Here is a 17,764-nt window from a genome sequence, read left to right as displayed (position 1 = left end):
CAGGTTTGCACACACTGCAGGAGGGATTTTGGCCCACTCCTCCACACAGATCTTCTCTAGATCAGTCAGGTTTCTGGGCTGTCGCTGAGAAACACGGAGTTTGAGCTCCCTCCAAAGATTCTCTATTGGGTTTAGGTCTGGAGACTGGCTAGGCCACGCCAGAACCTTGATATGCTTCTTACAGAGCCACTCCTTGGTTATCCTGGATGTGTGCTTCGGGTCATTGTCATGTTGGAAGACCCGGCCTCGACCCATCTTCAATGCTCTAACTGAGGGAAGGAGGTTGTTCCCCAAAATCTCGCAATACATGGCCCCGGTCATCCTCTCCTTAATACAGTACAGTCGCCCTGTCCCATGTGCAGAAAAACACCCCCAAAGCATGATGCTACCCTCCCATGCTTCACAGTAGGGATGGTGTTCTTGGGATGGTACTCATCATCCTTCTTCCTCCAAACACGGTTAGTGGAATTATGACCAAAAAGTTCTATTTTGGTCTCATCTGACCACATGACTTTCTACCATGACTCCTCTGGATCATCCAAATGGTCATTGGCAAACTTAAGACGGGCCTTGACATGTGCTGGTTTAAGCAGGGGAACCTTCCGTGCCATGCGTGATTTCAAACCATGACGTCTTAGTGTATTACCAACAGTAATCTTGGAAACGGTGGTCCCAGCTCTTTTCAGGTCATTGACCAGCTCCTCCCGTGTAGTTCTGGGCTGATTTCTCACCTTTCTTATGATCATTGAGACCCCACGAGGTGAGATCTTGCATGGAGCCCCAGTCCGAGGGAGACTGACAGTCATGTTTAGCTTCTTCCATTTTCTAATGATTGCTCCAACAGTGGACCTTTTTTCACCAAGCTGCTTGGCAATTTCCCCATAGCCCTTTCCAGCCTTGTGGAGGTGTACAATTTTGTCTCTAGTGTCTTTGGACAGCTCTTTGGTCTTGACCATGTTAGTAGTTGGATTCTTACTGATTGTATGGGGTGGACAGGTGTCTTTATGCAGCTAACGACCTCAAACAGGTGCATCTAATTTAGGATAATAAATGGAGTGGAGGTGGACATTTTGAAGGCAGACTAACAGGTCTAGCTGATATACAGGTGTTCAAATACTTATTTGCAGCTGTATCATACAAATAAATAGTTAAAAAATCATACATTGTGATTTCTGGATTTTTTTTTTAGATTATGTCTCTCACAGTGGACATGCACCTACGATGACAATTTCAGACCCCTCCATGATTTCTAAGTGGGAGAACTTGCAAAATAGCAGGGTGTTCAAATACTTATTTTCCTCACTGTAGATGGCTTGTTACGTGACAAGCACAATGATTTTAGAGAACAATGGTACATCTTTTCTTTTTTCATGAAACAGGTCGTTGTTACAGACATTTCTTGCTTTACATTCAGTGATCTGGGGAACGGGACTCCACAAACAATTCACATATAGAACCAATATGCCTTTCAATAAGACACTGTCAGTTTTCTAGTCACTCTGCTCCATAACTTTAAAGAGCAGATCGCAGTTTCCCCCCGTGGTTTGTTTCCCTTAACAGGATGAGGTATATGCCAGAAGAGATGCTTTCATTCATTACTCCTCCCTCAGTCTGGTCAGGTGAGTGATGCTGCAGTTTAGCAGTGCAAGATCTTAATGAATGCCTTTCTGAACTCGACATTAAAGGTGGTGTATATGATGGGATTTACGGCGCTATTCACGTAGCCCAGCCAAGTGAAAGCATTATACATCTCAGCAGGAACCTTGCATTTTGTGCAGTGGGTGTTCAAGATATGCGTGATGAAAAACGGCAGCCAGCATATGATGAATACACCTGAGGAGATGTGAGAAAAAATGGTAAAAAGAGACAGTCAGAAAAATGACGAAGGAAGAGGTTTATATTAGAAGCCTAAATGTGGGTGACGTACCGCATGGAAGAGTTGGACTCCAAAATACAGACATAAGTATCAGAACTGTTTCCATTTGTTGCATCACTGCCTGTCTTGTTTTCAAGCTCTGTTTTAGGTCTTACCAAAAAATTTGAGATGGAAATAAAAAACATGCAGAGGCAGCCGAAGAACTAAGATGGCTGGCAGCTTGTGAAAAGAAAAACTGTTTTCTAAATGGTACAGTGCAGGATTGGCTTGTGATAAATAAGAACAGAAACAAATATTTAGTCCTGATGAGTTTGAACAGTGTCCCCTGCTGGTTTGTTGTTGTGATCACCACATGTTGTTTTGCACATGCCAAGTTGATAATAGAAACATCCTTTGGTTGCAGAAATGCTTAATTTCACACAGTGTCAGCTCCACTTTAATAATAACTTTAATGTCACTGATGGTAAATTATTTATACAAAATGGGGAAATTTAAAGTGAACCAACTTACCAAGGACAATGGCTAACATCTGAGTAGCCTTCTTCTCCTTCTGCTGGGAGATCTTCCTCTTGCTCATGGTTTTCACAGAGGTCTGAGTCTTGCCATTAGGTAAGGCCTGTGTCTGGAAGGCTTTTAACACAACCGGTGCTGGATTCCCCAGGGCCTCATTGGTCGGATCTCCGTTCTTTTCTGCTTTCTGGCCCGCCTCAGGTGGTGTGGGGGGTGAGGAGGTGGGGCTAGTGTTGGCCTTGTTGGGCATCAATAGCTGGTGGCTGGTGGCCGGAGTATCTCCAAGAGCACACTGCGGCTGCTGCTTCTGTTTCTGGCTGCTGCCACTGTTGTTCAGTTCGTCCAGCTCCAGATCTTCCCCCTCATTGACTGCATCTTTGATGAATATCTGAGGATGAGCAGAAAAACATAGATTTAGATGGTAATTTTTCATTAGGTTATTATACAGTGGGTGACATTTAAAATTATAGGTAATAAACTGAGAACAAATTATTTCACTTTCAGTTAATTTAGGAACGCTGTGCTCACAGAAGCAGGAAGGAGCCTTTTCAAGTTATATTTTATAAGAGAAATGGAGGAAAACTTCAAGGTGACGCTTTGCTAAATCTTTTATGGGCAAAACAAAAATATTTCTAAAAAGCCATAAACAATAGAACAAATAAAGAACACACACCACTTTCTTCTTGTTGACAGGAAAACTCCCATTAGATTTAACAATCATGGTGCACAACCTCACATCCTCTGGATGAGTGCACTTATCCTGAAATGAAAACAGCTGTGTCAGGCAAGGAGAGGGTACAATGTCAAAGCACAACTGACAAAAGGGCTGTCTAAGCACAGGTCCCACTGCCTACCGGGTCAAATGAGGCTAGATCGAGCTCTGGCACAGAGAGGCTGTTTAGTAAGAATCTGATCTGCAGCATCAACAGCAGCTGCAAGTCCATTAACCTGACAGTGTAAGAAATTGTCAGCTGAGATTATTTCACCAAGATGACACTAACTCATCCAACAATTAACAGCATGAGTGAAGCTTTATTTAAATTATGTTGTTTTTTTTTACTCATAAAGATTATGTACGTAATCTGTCAATATGCTGCAATACAATAACTTCACAGGCTATTAAATAGTAATGTGTAGTCTATACTAACTGTGAACTCCCATGTCCGCTAAAACTGAATGTTTTCCCTGACCTCATTCTATAACACACACACACACACACACACACACACACACACACACACACACACACACACACACACACACACACAGAAAACACTTGGTGTGCAAATGCCTTTACTCGGCTTCCTGTGCAGAGTTTCACCATCACCATTACCGTCAGTAAAATTAATAACCAGAAAAGCTAAAGGTAATTTGAGGGCCGTAATAGTTAAAGTTGTGTGACGGCTTGTGATGTGAAACGCGCCAATGTAGTGTACAGTGCTTGTGCATTTGACTCATAACAGTTTAAAACAGCACTGTAGCAGCAGGGCAGAGGGTCAGTGACCTCCTAAGGGGAGAGCAGTGATTGGTGGTTATGTAGGGACTGAACCCTTCTATAGAATTTGACCTCTAACCCCTTGTTTTGTGCCCTCAGAATAGTACTGTACCCTTCTATGGGTTGGAGCTTTATTTTGCAGACTCAAACCCTTCTATGGTTCCTAACAGATACCTACACATATCCTATATAAGCTATGTTTGATGTACAGAAAGACAGAGTGGTCATCGGGCTGGGTCACTCTCCAAGCTGCTGCAGAGCTTGTAATTGATGCTGAACTCCTTGATGTAATAAACTTTTATGATCAAGAACAGTGTCAAGCGGATTTCTTCTCAACACATCATCGCAGCATTATTGTTCGGACACCACACCAGTAAACATAATAATTATATTAAAAATGTTCTCCTGGAGGGAACCACTTATAGAGTATATGATATACATATGGGGATTGTCCATCGTTCTTTTCAGAGGAAACCAAATCTATTCTTGTCTGGGTTTTCCCCTTTATGGTATGTTGTAACATAATCAAGTATAATCAGTTTGAGAAAATGTTTGCAGTTTCATAAAGAAATAAATGATCTCAAAGGGCAAAATGTGTTTTTTTTCACACTGCTTGAACAAGTAATAATTTTACAATGCATCGACAGCATGCAACACTATTCTGTCCATTTTTAAATTATAATTGAGCCTGTTCTTCTTCCCGCAATGAGGAAAACATGCACACACAGCCCTTCTGATCTCTTAGATAACATGTGCATACACCCTAACGTTAAGTTTAGTCTCATTCACTTTTATACAGATCTTTCATTAAAGGTACCCCGTGAAGTTAGTTATTAGTAGCGCTGTGGAGCAATGTTTTCAAGGCTGGTTCCTCATTTTCTTTGTATCATGCATGCGTACACACACACACACACACACACACACACACACACACACACACACACACACACACACACACACACATACAAGCAATCATTTTAAAATGTTCAGAAAGTACAGAAAGATAAAGTGCTCAGGTATAATAAAGGTTTAAAACAATCTCAGTGTTGTATTAAAGCCATAAAAGTGTTAGTTGTAAACAGCAGCCATATTGTTATAGCAGCTCACCTTCAGAGAAGTGGCCCCATCAGGGTCGTCAGCCTGACAGACACGGTGCTTTGGCTTTGTGTTTACACGTTTTCTGCGCTTCCTCAGGACCACATAAATTTGCACATAAACCAGCAGAGTGATGATGAAGGGAACATAGAAGGACACGATGGAAGAGTATACCACAAACGCCGGATTGGCGATCACACAGAGAGACTCGTCACGAGTGGCTGTGGAGATAAGCACAGGGTGAATGAAAGCTTCAGACTTCATGTCATGTTTATTCCAAAATAGTTTTTTGTGTGTAGTTTTGTTATATTTTTGTCTCTTTCAACACATGAAAAACATTCTACAATGAAATGGGGAACTTAGTTTGGCTTGAACCTGCAGCTACAAACCAGGGGTGCTCTTTGATTTCAGTCTCTTGGAAATTTAACCACTCCTACTACTCCTCATGGGTCAGTTACACAATTTTCTTTTCCCCTCTTTGCTCAGGCCATTGCAATCCTTTTTATTCCAACCTCCATCACTCAGAACTGCCTTATAGCTGATCCAGGATGCTGCCACAGGGCTTCAATCTGGTGCCAAATGTAGAGATCATATCATCCCAATTTTAGATTCCCTGCACTGGTTGCTTGTTAATTTTAGATTTCACTGATTTACTTTTAAAAGCAGCCAAATCTATCTAGACCCCATCACTGACTTTTTTAACTTCCTTCACACCAGAACACACACTGAGGTGACACTCTTTATACTATAGGCCAAGTAAAATTATGTAACAATTGTTACATAACAACAGGCACAGATTCAACAACAACTGAGTCGTCATGGATTGTGCAGATGTCACAGTAATTGTGAAGTGAATGAGAGGCGCACTGTAAAGCGATTTGAGTAAAAGCACTATATGCAATGCAGTCCATAATCTGTGTTTGAAATAATCAATGGACACCTCTGGAAAACCTGTTCTCCCTCCGCATTTAGACAAGCTTTCAATCCATTGCTAAAAAATAATAGAAATGTTTTACACTAAATAATAATATGCCTTTCAATAAGACACTGATATCTTGAGTGCTTCAGTTTCAGTGGTCCATTTCATTGAGGCCCTTGCTTTCATGTTTCTTGCAGCTTACGGTGGCTAGATCTGCAGCTACTGCTCACTTGAAAGCAGTTGTGGGGCTCGCAAATCTAAACTTCTGAGGCAGAATCGACATTACACCTAGGCACTCAAAGGGATGAGTGGAGCTTCAAAGTGACAGGATACAAGCCACAGGAGCTGGTCACCAACAAGCCAAATACTGTACAGTATTGTAGCTGTTAATGGGCGCTAATAGTATCCATTTCCATCTAATTGTCATGCTAATTGTAATTTTTAAGAGGACTTAATATGGGCATTTCCATCACTTGGTTCGGAGCGAATAAACTAGTAGTTGACGTTACACATGGCTGTAATAAACAAGATGAATGGCTTCCTAACCACAGACAAAATGAGTCGCATGGACCTGATGGCCATTGATGGAGAGAGGTCCTCAGGAATGTGTTTCAAGAATATCCAGCAAGACACCGACAGCGGCAACAGCTGATCAGACGTGAGTTGCAAGTTTGCTATGTCAGAACTTATTCGGCCAAAGTGTGTCCTTCTCCCATTTGGCGCATTTACTCTTTTCGACACAGGCAAAAACCACCTCAAGTGAGCGTAAAAACTTTTTTTTCCCATCAATCTTTTCTAATGCGATGCTTCAAAATGTACATTAAAAAACGTTGATGGAAAAACGGCTAGTTACATTCTGTTTTAGTGCAATATTAATGCAAATATGGGCAAGCATTTAAAAGTTTCATCAGCCAACTATTCACAGTGTTTATGTGTCTACAATGAACATAGTGTACTGTGCAGTGGATATATCTATGAATAATACAGTACCACCATTATTGCCCTAGCAGTTTTGTCACACACCACTGAAACACATTTCTGTTTCAAAGACTGTGGAGCAGATTGTATATCATACTCTTTCTTACCTGTGTTATTCAGGCCAAACAACAGGGGGCATGATATGGCGAAAGACAGCACCCACACCACAGAGATCATTACTGTGACCCGTCTCCTGGAACTGTAGCGAGTGTTGTACAGCATTGGCATTGCAACTGCTGTGTAACTGTAAGGGGGTAAGAAAAAACTAGAATCTTTAGTTTGAATGCATGAAAACATGACACCTTTCTACATGACAACAGGGAAAGCAAAGACCAAAGTTTAACAAAAATGTTTGTCTTAAACTTTGTATGGTATTAAATCATTCATCTTGGATTCAATGACCTTGGGCTAAATTAAATATCTTACTGTTACTAGCTCTCCTTCATCAACGGGAATTTTAGCTCAAAGGAGGACAGAGAACATACAAGTGGTAAAACCAAGAAAAGTTGCCTGTCATCTTTGACAAGATCCTTTTTGATGGTGGACTGGCCCTTTGGAAAACAGCTACATGCTGTGGGCTACAGTTTCCATGAAGAAGAGGAACTGTGAGGTCGGTGTGTTTTCACCAGTGTCACATAGGAAAGACCTTGCTACATTGACCTTATTAGTGAGCTTGTTGAAATCACCAGGACATGTACAGTGCTTTACAGTGTCTCATGCATTGATTTTTGTGTCATTTGGTGCAATAGACATAAAGCCAAGTGGGTAAGGCTTTTAAAAGACTATTTTGATTGGGTTTCTTTATGAAAACACATAAGGGAAATCAGGATAAAGGTAATATTAGGTATATAAGGTATATATAAGGTGTTAATCACCTATGTTGCCATGGATTGTGCAACACATTGTATCAACGTCTTGGGTAAAACAAGCCTTCGGTATGGAAAAACATCTTCAATCGGCCTAAAAGTGATAATGCACAGTGCTGGTGCAATGCCAAAAGATATGCGTATTTCTAGAATCTGAGTTTTTTTATTGTAAGTAAGAAACTTTTTTTGTCCACCTGCTCCTGTATCATAATTTTAGGGCTGGATATACTCTTGGCTGCACCAAGATGGTGCAGCTAAGGCACAGAAAAAATACAATATTTTACATTTTGAAATGAAATTCATACGCATCTGCCTGCAAAGCGAAAACCATAAAAGTTTTCTGTTACTGTCATGGCTTTAGTTGGTAAGGAAGCACACACAGTCCTCTCAAATGTCACATAGACCCCATTGGTGAACGTTGATAAAATAATATTATTAATAATAATGCATTACATTTATATAGCACTTTATCTGAGATACTCAATGGGTACTCATTTTAGTTCTTTTCATGTTTTTAACTACTGGCTTCCTATTTTGTTTGTATCACGCATATACGCAAGGATACATTCTTGTGAGCACACACGATCCAGCCGCTGGTTTTAGAGAATTCAGCTGATTGATAGTTAGTGGTGGTCATTCCCAAAGAATTGTAGCAATGTGCCAACAAAGGCAGTGAAGACGAAAGCTGCAGGTTAGAAGGATATAAACAATAAAATGTCTAAGCTTTGTGAATGTTTGTATGATGATGGACATGCATGCAACAAATTTTTTTAGGCCTCAAGGAAAACACATTGTTTTTTAAGAGAAAACTTCACAGGGTATCTACACACAGTACACATAGCTAGCACGTGTTTTCAGCTGTACATGTCACAATGTCTGAGAGTTTTCTCCTTTTAGGACTTAAGATACTTCAAAATATAATTTTAACGTGATTATAGGAAGAATCTGCACTGTGTTAGATTATTTATTGATTTGAATCAATAGTGTAAAAATGTGTATATGTCTCAGATAGTTAAATCTTGCATACCACATTGTGTTTTGGTACCTTAAAGGCAAAATTAATTTGTATTATCATAAAAATGACATATTGGGTTTGTTGTTAAATCTTGTGACATGCTAATGAGCTTTAGTAAAATAAATCCACATACACGTCTATACTTTTCTGCACACACAAATGTGAAGGATAATTTTTCTTAAACCAAAACTCCAAAATCTTTTTTTTTCATTATTATTTTAATGACACATTAATGGGATTATTTTGAAGAGTTATGAGACATTGTAATTTTGTAAATAGTTTAAACAGTTATCCTCACAGCACACAACACACAAAAATTACACAAAATATTTTGCCAACGTGTCATTAAAGTTGAAGGTTAACAGCTCTGACATCATTGTCTAATATTTTAGTGCACATTATGACTCACTGAGAGCATTATGATAGGGAAGTGTCTTGTGATTCAACTTAAAACAGTTCCTTTTGGCAGCATAATTGGAGTCCTGTTAAATCACATTTGGCATGCTTATATTCATATCAACTCCTACACAAAAGTAGTTTTGTCTTAGGCCTATTAGTCCGCATACACACATAGATTCACAAAAATAGAGCCCATAATGTGATCACCTCCCAATTTGCTCCACAGTGGTAAATAAGAACAGCGTTAGTAGAGAAAGAAAGAATCTTTTGATGTATAAATTACGAAGCTGCCTAGGGCAGCTGAATTGATAAAAGGAAACACATTAGTCTGTGACTCTTATCTGAACTTTTACAAATCAGCATCACACCGGTGGACCCTGAAATGTACTCAGACTCATCATTTCACAAGTCATATAAATAATCTAAATGTTCATTTTGATGCTATTTTACTGTGCTTGCAACATTCATTTCAAATACACACAAACAATGATCCACCAAGGGATTATTTAAACTAATAATCCTTTTCTCCACATATGCAAAACATTTGCATTCTAATTAAATAATGTCAATAAGAGTTAAAATTCTGTCTGTGTGTAACCATAGAAAGTATTTATTTTGTGCATGGATTTAAGATGAAAATGTAAAACTAAATTTGACAGAATTCCTCGCTATTCTTCAGACTAGTCCATAAGCGCTTAATTTAGAGTAAATGAGCTCTCACGTTTTCAATCAAAAAACGTGATTACTTCCTGTAGTTCTTTATTGAAAGCTTGAGCTTAATAACAGCTTTCCAGATTAACTCTGCTTCCTACAGCAGTGTGTAAGACTTTAATAGAGGCAGTGCCATAAATCACAGTCATCAAGCCAATTAAGCAACTAAATAAGAGAATTTATTTTTAGACATTATGAATCCAGGACGAGGTGGTTTTGTGACAAAACAGGTGCTATCATGAACTGGTGTTTTAAATAGAACTTCATTTGTTTCTGTATTTATTTATAGCAGCTGTAATCAACATTTTTATATTAACAATCAAGTGTAGATGCAAGAGGTCGCTTGTAGTAACAAACTCACAGAGAATGATTACTCAACTTTGCAGTTTAGTGCATCTTTCAGCATGCAACATTATTGTTTAGATTCACTTTTACAGCATCGTCTTCTTCAGAACAGCAGGCAGACAAATTAGCAACTAGCTGGTAAACATAATCGAGCGTTTGGCAGCTGAAGAGCCAGATACGTTCTTTGGAATGTATATTTGTCAGGTAGAATACTAACATATCTCCATATCTGCTCAATGTTGAAATTAGCTGCTATTTGCTAATATATTTGAAATATCATCTTAAAAGATGATAATTTGTCAGAGTATGCATTTACAACTTGTTTCCGTAGCCTCCAAATTACCCCCCAAAAATCAGTAAATGTAGGTTTACATAAAAATATTGTTTCAAAGGATGTGGGTGTTAATTAACTCGTTAAATATGTTTCTGTCACTGTGAACTTTTACCACACTCGTGTTGTTTCTACAGATGTGGTGCTGTTTCTATTTTCAAATGTAACTCAAAAAAATAATTGTATTTACTTAAAATTTATTTATTTACAAAAATGTAATGAAATTGTAATGAAACTTTTGTAAAGAATGTTTTTCTCTTTTTATCAATTTTTTTAAATTTTATAAGTATATGCTCTTATTACTGCATTGTTTGTACCCCACACTGTGTAACCATGGAGTTGATTAATTTTAAATCTGAGGAAAAGAACCACTTTGGATTTTGCTAGTCTTCATCTTCTGTTAGCCCAATGTAATATTTGATATTAGGCTATTTATTCATTTTGTTAATATTTTCCGCAGTGGTACTTAACGGATTAGTTTTACATCTCTTTCCAGATCACCTTTGACATTTTGATATTCTTTAACCCTTTTATTAGAGCTTTATATATTATTGTATATTTTCTTGAAAATAGTAGAAGACCCAAACTGAATACAATCATCTCTTCCCACCTTTAAGTTTGTTTGTTGATAAATATTTTTTGTAGCTATTTCCTGTTGCCTTTCCCTGATGTTTCCTCATCAGTGTTGAATGGTCTTTTTAAGTATGAATTTTTGATTAATGTATGCATTTAAATTTATTACTGAACGTGTAATACTTTTAGGTGTTCCTGTGATTTGTCCACTTTTTTTATTATTTAAAGTCTGTAGCTAAAGATACTGCTTTATTGCATTGTTTGTGTTATACCTGACAGTGGTCGATGCTTGCAACATAGCTGCTTCATTAATAATGTTTGCCCTGCCAGTCCACAAGTCCATTAGATTTTATTCTCCTACAAGTATGCACCTGTCTTACAGGTGTTCATGAGATTACACCTATTAGTTCTGAAATTGAAATATTTACATTTATGACCCTGGAACAACTGGTGGCCAGTGATTAGGATGGGTGTACACATATAAATATACATAAAATAAAGACGTGTATGTTGTTAAATCCATGTCTGGAATAGACATTTAGTCTTTAATTAGGCTTTTATGGTCATCCACTTGAAAGTTCTTCTTTATTATCCAGAAAGCAAAGGTTTCCATTGAAAATCAGCTTGACTTAACAATTTGTGCAGCGGCAAACTCACCGATCAATGCTTATGGCACAGAGATTGAGGATGCTGGCTGTACACATCATCACATCCAGAGTGACAAAGATGTCACAGTGGATCTTGCTAAAGCGCCACTCTCCCACTACCTAGAAGAGAAAAACATCAACAAATGGCAGTTTACAGCAACAGTCAAAAGAACAAAGACACTGCGCTTGCCCAGCAAAAGCAACACCTAAGCAGAAAAATGCGTTTTCCTTCTGCAACAAAAAGCAACCCTGACAGTCAAGCCTCCTTGTATATTTTTTCATATTGTTTCCACACCGGTAACAGAAAGAGAAAGGGTATGAAATGCAGAAGTGAACCGTGCGAGGAAAGAATGAATGAGATTATGAATAGGCATAAAAGAAAATCTCAGAGTACAATAAGAGTGCTCTATGTTGTGAGTGATAGATAGATAGAAAACAGATTGATCCAGTGTGACTCATCTGAAGTGATAAATTGCAGGTGAAAACCCCACATTTTACTGTATACACAAAATCCACATAGTCTATTATAATATATATATATATGTCAATTTCTACCTGGCATGGTAGAAATTGACAGACGACCTGATTAGATTGTTCACTGTCTTCATGACTCTTTACATCTTTTCACTGAGAAAAGTAGGAATTAAACACTATAGATTTTTGTAAAATTATAGACACCCTCAGTGTTAGTGAGATAATTATCCTTTAACATGCATGTTGGTCTGCAGCCCCAGGTGGCAATCACGACATGACATGACATGACATGACATGACATGATCAAAACCTATTTGTATTCATACCTCTTTTTCTCTCTATAATATGGCCGAAATCCATGCTGAAACTAACATCATCACTGATGCTTTGACAGGTCTGAGTGATCCAATGCCACCCAAATTGCCTGACACTACATCCTACATGCTTCCTCCCACGACTCTGAAAAAGGTACGAGAGATGCATGTAAGGGGAGGAAACGCCTACCTCTCTGTGGCTGATTAAACTTTGTCCCCAGGACGTGTCTTCATAAAATTTAGCACCAGCTTAAAGAGCCGTATGTTGTTGCTGGTGCCTACAACACTAGCACTGATTGCAGAATGATCTGACAGCCTAATGAGTGCCCTTCTCCCTGTTGCAACCTCTCCTCTTTTTTTGCATTTTCCAACCTTTTGTTCCTGACATTTGTCTTCTCAGTACACTGTCCTCTTGTTCTCTGCATTCAGTTTGTCTGTTTCTCTCCTTTGCTACCATCACTCAGTTACACCACCAACACAACCATACTTCTTTTTACATCCTCATCAGTGCTGCAGCCCATGACAAATTAAAGAGCCTCACAAGAGCTGATGGTTAAGCCAGTACAGGGCTTCATGGCTGCAACACAGATCTATGTGGGGAAACAGATTCAGTGGATACTGAACAGCTTATTACCGCATCATGTCTCAGGGAATGGAATCAGGCATAGATAAGGTGTTGGAAATCACAGTTCAGGTGGACAACTCACATGAAATGTTTATCACAGCAGAGCATGGTTACAGTTTGGAGTCTAGGCTCCGACCTCTTTACTCCCTGCAGATATGTCCCCCTGCCCCCCTTCCCCCCACCCTGCATGCAGGTGGATGCTGGGGTGATGGTGGGGCCGAAAGAACAGCAGCAATAGTGAAGCAGTGGTATGACAAAGCAGAGGGAGAGATGGGAAATATTTGCAGCTTAAATAGACTGCCAAATTGAGAGGGTGTGATTGTTGGATGATGGGGAATGTGCGGCATGTTATGTGTGTTGTCAGTGCAGCTCCACCTGAACCAGCTCACAAGCGTTAATGGTGCGCATTAATGGGGGCTGGGGAACTGAGAAAGTACAATTTGAGACGTCACTTAAAATCAGGGTAAACACACTTTGCTCTGTCATCTTAAAGTCAGCGGTCTTTTAGCATTCATAATAGCAATAATAAAGCATACACAAAAAAATTACGTAAATATAACAAGATAAAGTATACAACTCAAACAGCTGTTAAAAAGTACATAGCATACAATATTTGCACATATTACTCATAATGGTAAATGACAGATACTAGTCATCATTTATCTCTGTATCACAATGTTGGATGGACTGTCTTACTGACAAGAAGGACTAATCATATCAAGACATTCTTCTACAGACCTAACATTACCCATATGGGTATGCACTAATCTTGGCCGAAATGGTTTCATGTATTATGCACCTTTTAATTACAAGGAACTGTAAACTGCACTTAAGATAATTTTTTTGTTTTACTATATGACATATTAATGACTCTTGTAATTGCTTTTATTAATCTTGTTTTGTGTCCTGATTGTTGGTTGTCTTATATGTTGTTCTTGCATGCAGGTTTTGTGGTTGCTTCTTCTTGATCTAAATGAGACTACCTAAATTATTTATAATTCCTGTATGGGCATAATGCATTTATAAATACAATATCTTAAAATAGTTCTTCATGTTATTTGGACTGCATCTTTGTTAGTCTTGGAAAGCCAGTTCTGAAGCCTGTCCCAAGATGAATGACCACCATTCCCTCTCTTCTACTGGATTGTAAACAAACTCTGGACTGCAAGTGATGCATAATATTCTCTCCATATGCTCTAAATCAGTCACGTTGGGCAGAAAGCGAAAACTGTGGTAATTAATGTTAATTCAGCATTTAATAATAAAGGGCAAGTTGAATGCCCTGCCCACACTCTGTGACTAAGCTCTCGCTGTAGTTCATGCTGATGCATTATCATCATGAGAAACTCAGTTACGGTCACCGTCTGTGACACTAAAATAAAAAAAACAAAATGTCTGCACATAGATAAAGATAGAATAAGAATCCATGTATGGTCTGTTCTTTCATTATTCTGTTTCAAAATCAAATTGGAAATACACAACATTGACATGACGAACAAGACATGAGAAAGGGGGACAAAAAAATAAAACAAAGTACATGACATCAATAACAACAGCAGCTAAAACAATTACTTAATCTTATGTGTGTGTGTGTGCTCATGTATGTGCGTGTATGTACATGCGTCCCATATCATCAGGGAAGGGAATGTGTTTATATATATATATATATATATACACAAACACATAACACGCACATACATGCACAGGGTCACATATATCTAAGTAGTTACACATATTTAATACTAACAATAATATTATTACTCTCATTACCATCCACAACATCATCCTTACTAACAACACCAACCATAATAATAATAATAATAATACAGGTATAAATAACAATAACATCACATCGTAATTTTGTCTAGATAATAATGTCTGAGATAACAGAAATAGTAGTCATAACATTATTCATAAAATCAGGTTTGATGTAATGATATTGATAGTAGCAGCAATAGCAAGAAAATGGAGTCTAAACAAATAACATAAATAAATGAGCATAATCTGAGTCAAAGAAAAGCAGTTCGATACAGCAATAAAGAAACTTCTTCCCCACTTATTTTTCCTTTTCCTCCCTTCTTCCTACGGTTTCCCCTTTCCCTGATTATATAGGCCTCTAGAAGATATTGTTAAAACCCATACTTCATGTCTATTATAGTTGGTTGATCAGGCAAAAACAATGGAATCAGGACTGAATGAATTTAATGACGGGGTCAGGTAAGTTTTCCATAGATACGTACTCTATCATTAAGTTTTTCCAATGTGTTATATGTATGGCGGTCCTTGATTTCCAGTTCATGAGGATGGTTGTTTTCCTTGTTTTCCATATTGATTGTTGATATGTCTCCTAGTAAGCAGAGGGAAGGTGATTTGGCAACCCAAGAAAACGGATAATGATGTACTGATGTCTTTCAAAAATTATTTAATTGGTGTGCAGTTCCAGGTGGCGTGAATATAATTATCAGGGTAATTTTGTAAGCAACGTGAACAAGTTTCCGATGTGAATCCCATTTTAAACAATTTTTGCCCAGTGTAATAAATTCTGTGGAGTATCTTATATTGTATGAGTTCTAGGTTAGCAATCTTTGTCATAAAATAGGTGTTTTTGCAAATTTGGCTTATAAGTTAGCCTCAGGAGTGATAGATAAGTCTATCTTCCATTTTGTTGACAGTATGGATATGGATATTGTCTTGTTTGATTGTGATATTATTTTGTAAATTCTGGAGAGGGTTTTTTTTGAAGAGGAGATGTTAATTATCTCTGAAGTTAAATAAGAAAGATCTAAGTTAGTAGATATAATGTTAAGTTTTGTTTGGATGGATGATTTCAGCTGTAAATATTCCAAAAAGTATTTACTCCCAATGCCGTACTTCTGTACTGTGGGAATATGAGACAAGGGTGTTATTATGGAAGATATGTTGAAGGTGTGTGATGCCTTTTTCAAACCATGAGCGGAAGTTACATGGTTTCTTGTTAATTGTAAAATCATTGTTATTCCATATGGGAGTATATTTGGAGGGTGCAAAAGTGGTGTTTGTGATGGTTTGGGTGAATCCATTTTGGTATATACTGAAGTTGATTAGCCAGATAATAATTGTGAAAATGAGGCCTCCTTGTGTCTTTAATTTTTGCAGAGAAGTCAATTTAATTCTTGATGTTTTGTTCTCCCAATTAAATTTTGAGATGATGGAATCTAATTGTTTAAACCAGATGAGAGTGGGTTGTGTCGGGAATAGATGAGAATAGATTTTAGGGAGTATTGTCATTTTGATGATAGATATTCTACCAATAATGGATATTGGTAGGTTCATCCAGCGTTGAAGGTCATCATTTATTGTTTTAAGTAATGATGTAAAGTTGAGACTGGACAGCTCTGACAGCTTGGGGGAAACTCTAATGCCTAAATACGTGATGTGACTTGTGCATAATGGGATAGGTGGTGAATGGGCTGCCACATCCCAGCTACTACTTTGAAGTGGAAGAATAGATGATTTTTCCAAGTTGATAGAGTATTCTGAAATTTTGGAGAATGTTTCAATTAGTTTTATTGTTTCTTATAATGATGGGAGTGGGTCTTGTAGGAATAGTAATATATCATCTTCATAAAGACTAATCTTCTGATATACATTTGGCGTTTGAATTAAGTTCTGACGGATGGCTGCCGCTAATGGTTCGATGAAAATGGTCAATAGTAAATGGTAATAGTGCCTAGTACCCCTGTGTAGTGTGAAGCTTTTTGATGTTAGTCCATTGGTAATGATGGTGGCTGATGATGTAGGGTATAGGATATTTTAATCCAATTAATAAATGATTCCCCAAAGCCAAATCGCTCTACAGAAATTTCCAATTTACCCTATCAAAACCTTTTCAGCATCTAGTGTGGTTATAATGGTTCTTGCTTCTTGGAATGACGAGTAATGCATTAAGTTAAACAAGCTCTGTGTGTTGCTGTGTCGGTCTGTAATGAAAACAGTTTGATCTGGATGGATTATGGATGCGTTGAGTTTTTCTACTCTGTGGGCTAGTGCTTTGCTGATGATTTTTATGTCTACATTGGCTGTGTTCATATTAGCTGGTAATTTAGAATAGTTTTTTGTTTCAGTTATCATTCGGTTAAATAGTGGAGCTATAATGGGCCAGAAGTATTTATAGAACTCAGCAGGGAAGTCATCTGGTCCAGGTGCTTTATTATTAGACATAAGATTTAGAGCAGTAATAAATTTGTTCTGAGTAAATGATGAATCAAGTAATTTGGTTTGATCTTCATTAAGTTGTGGGAAATCAATACTGTTAAGAAATTAATTGATGTCCTGTTGACTTGGGTCGATTTCTGATGAGTACAAATTGCTGTAAAATTTTTGATTTCCCAAAGATTTCATTGGGTGAAGTGGTAGGCTTCCCTGCTTAGTCCTTAATGACAGAGATTGTTGATTTTTCTTTGTTTCGTTTGATTTGATTTGCCAGGTACTTACCACATTTATTATTGTGGTGGAAATGTTCCTGTCTGAGCCTTTGTATCATAACTTCAGTTTGCTTATTCATAATTTCATTTAGCAGAGATTTATTTTTTCTTAATTCATTCTGGTTATC

At 37.9% G+C, this 17,764-nt stretch overlaps 1 protein-coding gene across 1 annotated transcript in view; it reads right to left on the bottom strand.

The window, feature by feature from the left end:
* Positions 1 to 1,274: 1,274 nt before the first annotated feature.
* The window catches only part of drd2a (dopamine receptor D2a), a 46,124-nt gene continuing 29,634 nt past the window's right edge, over positions 1,275 to 17,764 (bottom strand). Inside the window, exons 3-8 of the mRNA XM_038692297.1 lie at positions 11,771 to 11,880; positions 6,981 to 7,117; positions 4,989 to 5,197; positions 3,060 to 3,146; positions 2,387 to 2,774; positions 1,275 to 1,833 (exon numbers count right to left, since the gene is read on the bottom strand). Coding sequence (XP_038548225.1) covers positions 1,637 to 1,833; positions 2,387 to 2,774; positions 3,060 to 3,146; positions 4,989 to 5,197; positions 6,981 to 7,117; positions 11,771 to 11,880 — 1,128 coding nt within the window. The 3' untranslated portion in view covers positions 1,275 to 1,636. The remainder of the gene's footprint in view (positions 1,834 to 2,386; positions 2,775 to 3,059; positions 3,147 to 4,988; positions 5,198 to 6,980; positions 7,118 to 11,770; positions 11,881 to 17,764) is intronic.

Source organism: Micropterus salmoides, unplaced genomic scaffold (genome assembly GCF_014851395.1).
Source record: "Micropterus salmoides isolate LMB-PRFRI ecotype aquatic unplaced genomic scaffold, ASM1485139v1 Ms_hic_scaffold_3, whole genome shotgun sequence".
Taxonomy (NCBI): Eukaryota; Metazoa; Chordata; class Actinopteri; order Centrarchiformes; family Centrarchidae; genus Micropterus; species Micropterus salmoides.
The sequence above is the reverse complement of the archived record's forward strand: the minus strand, read 5'-3'. Positions and strand labels throughout refer to the sequence as shown.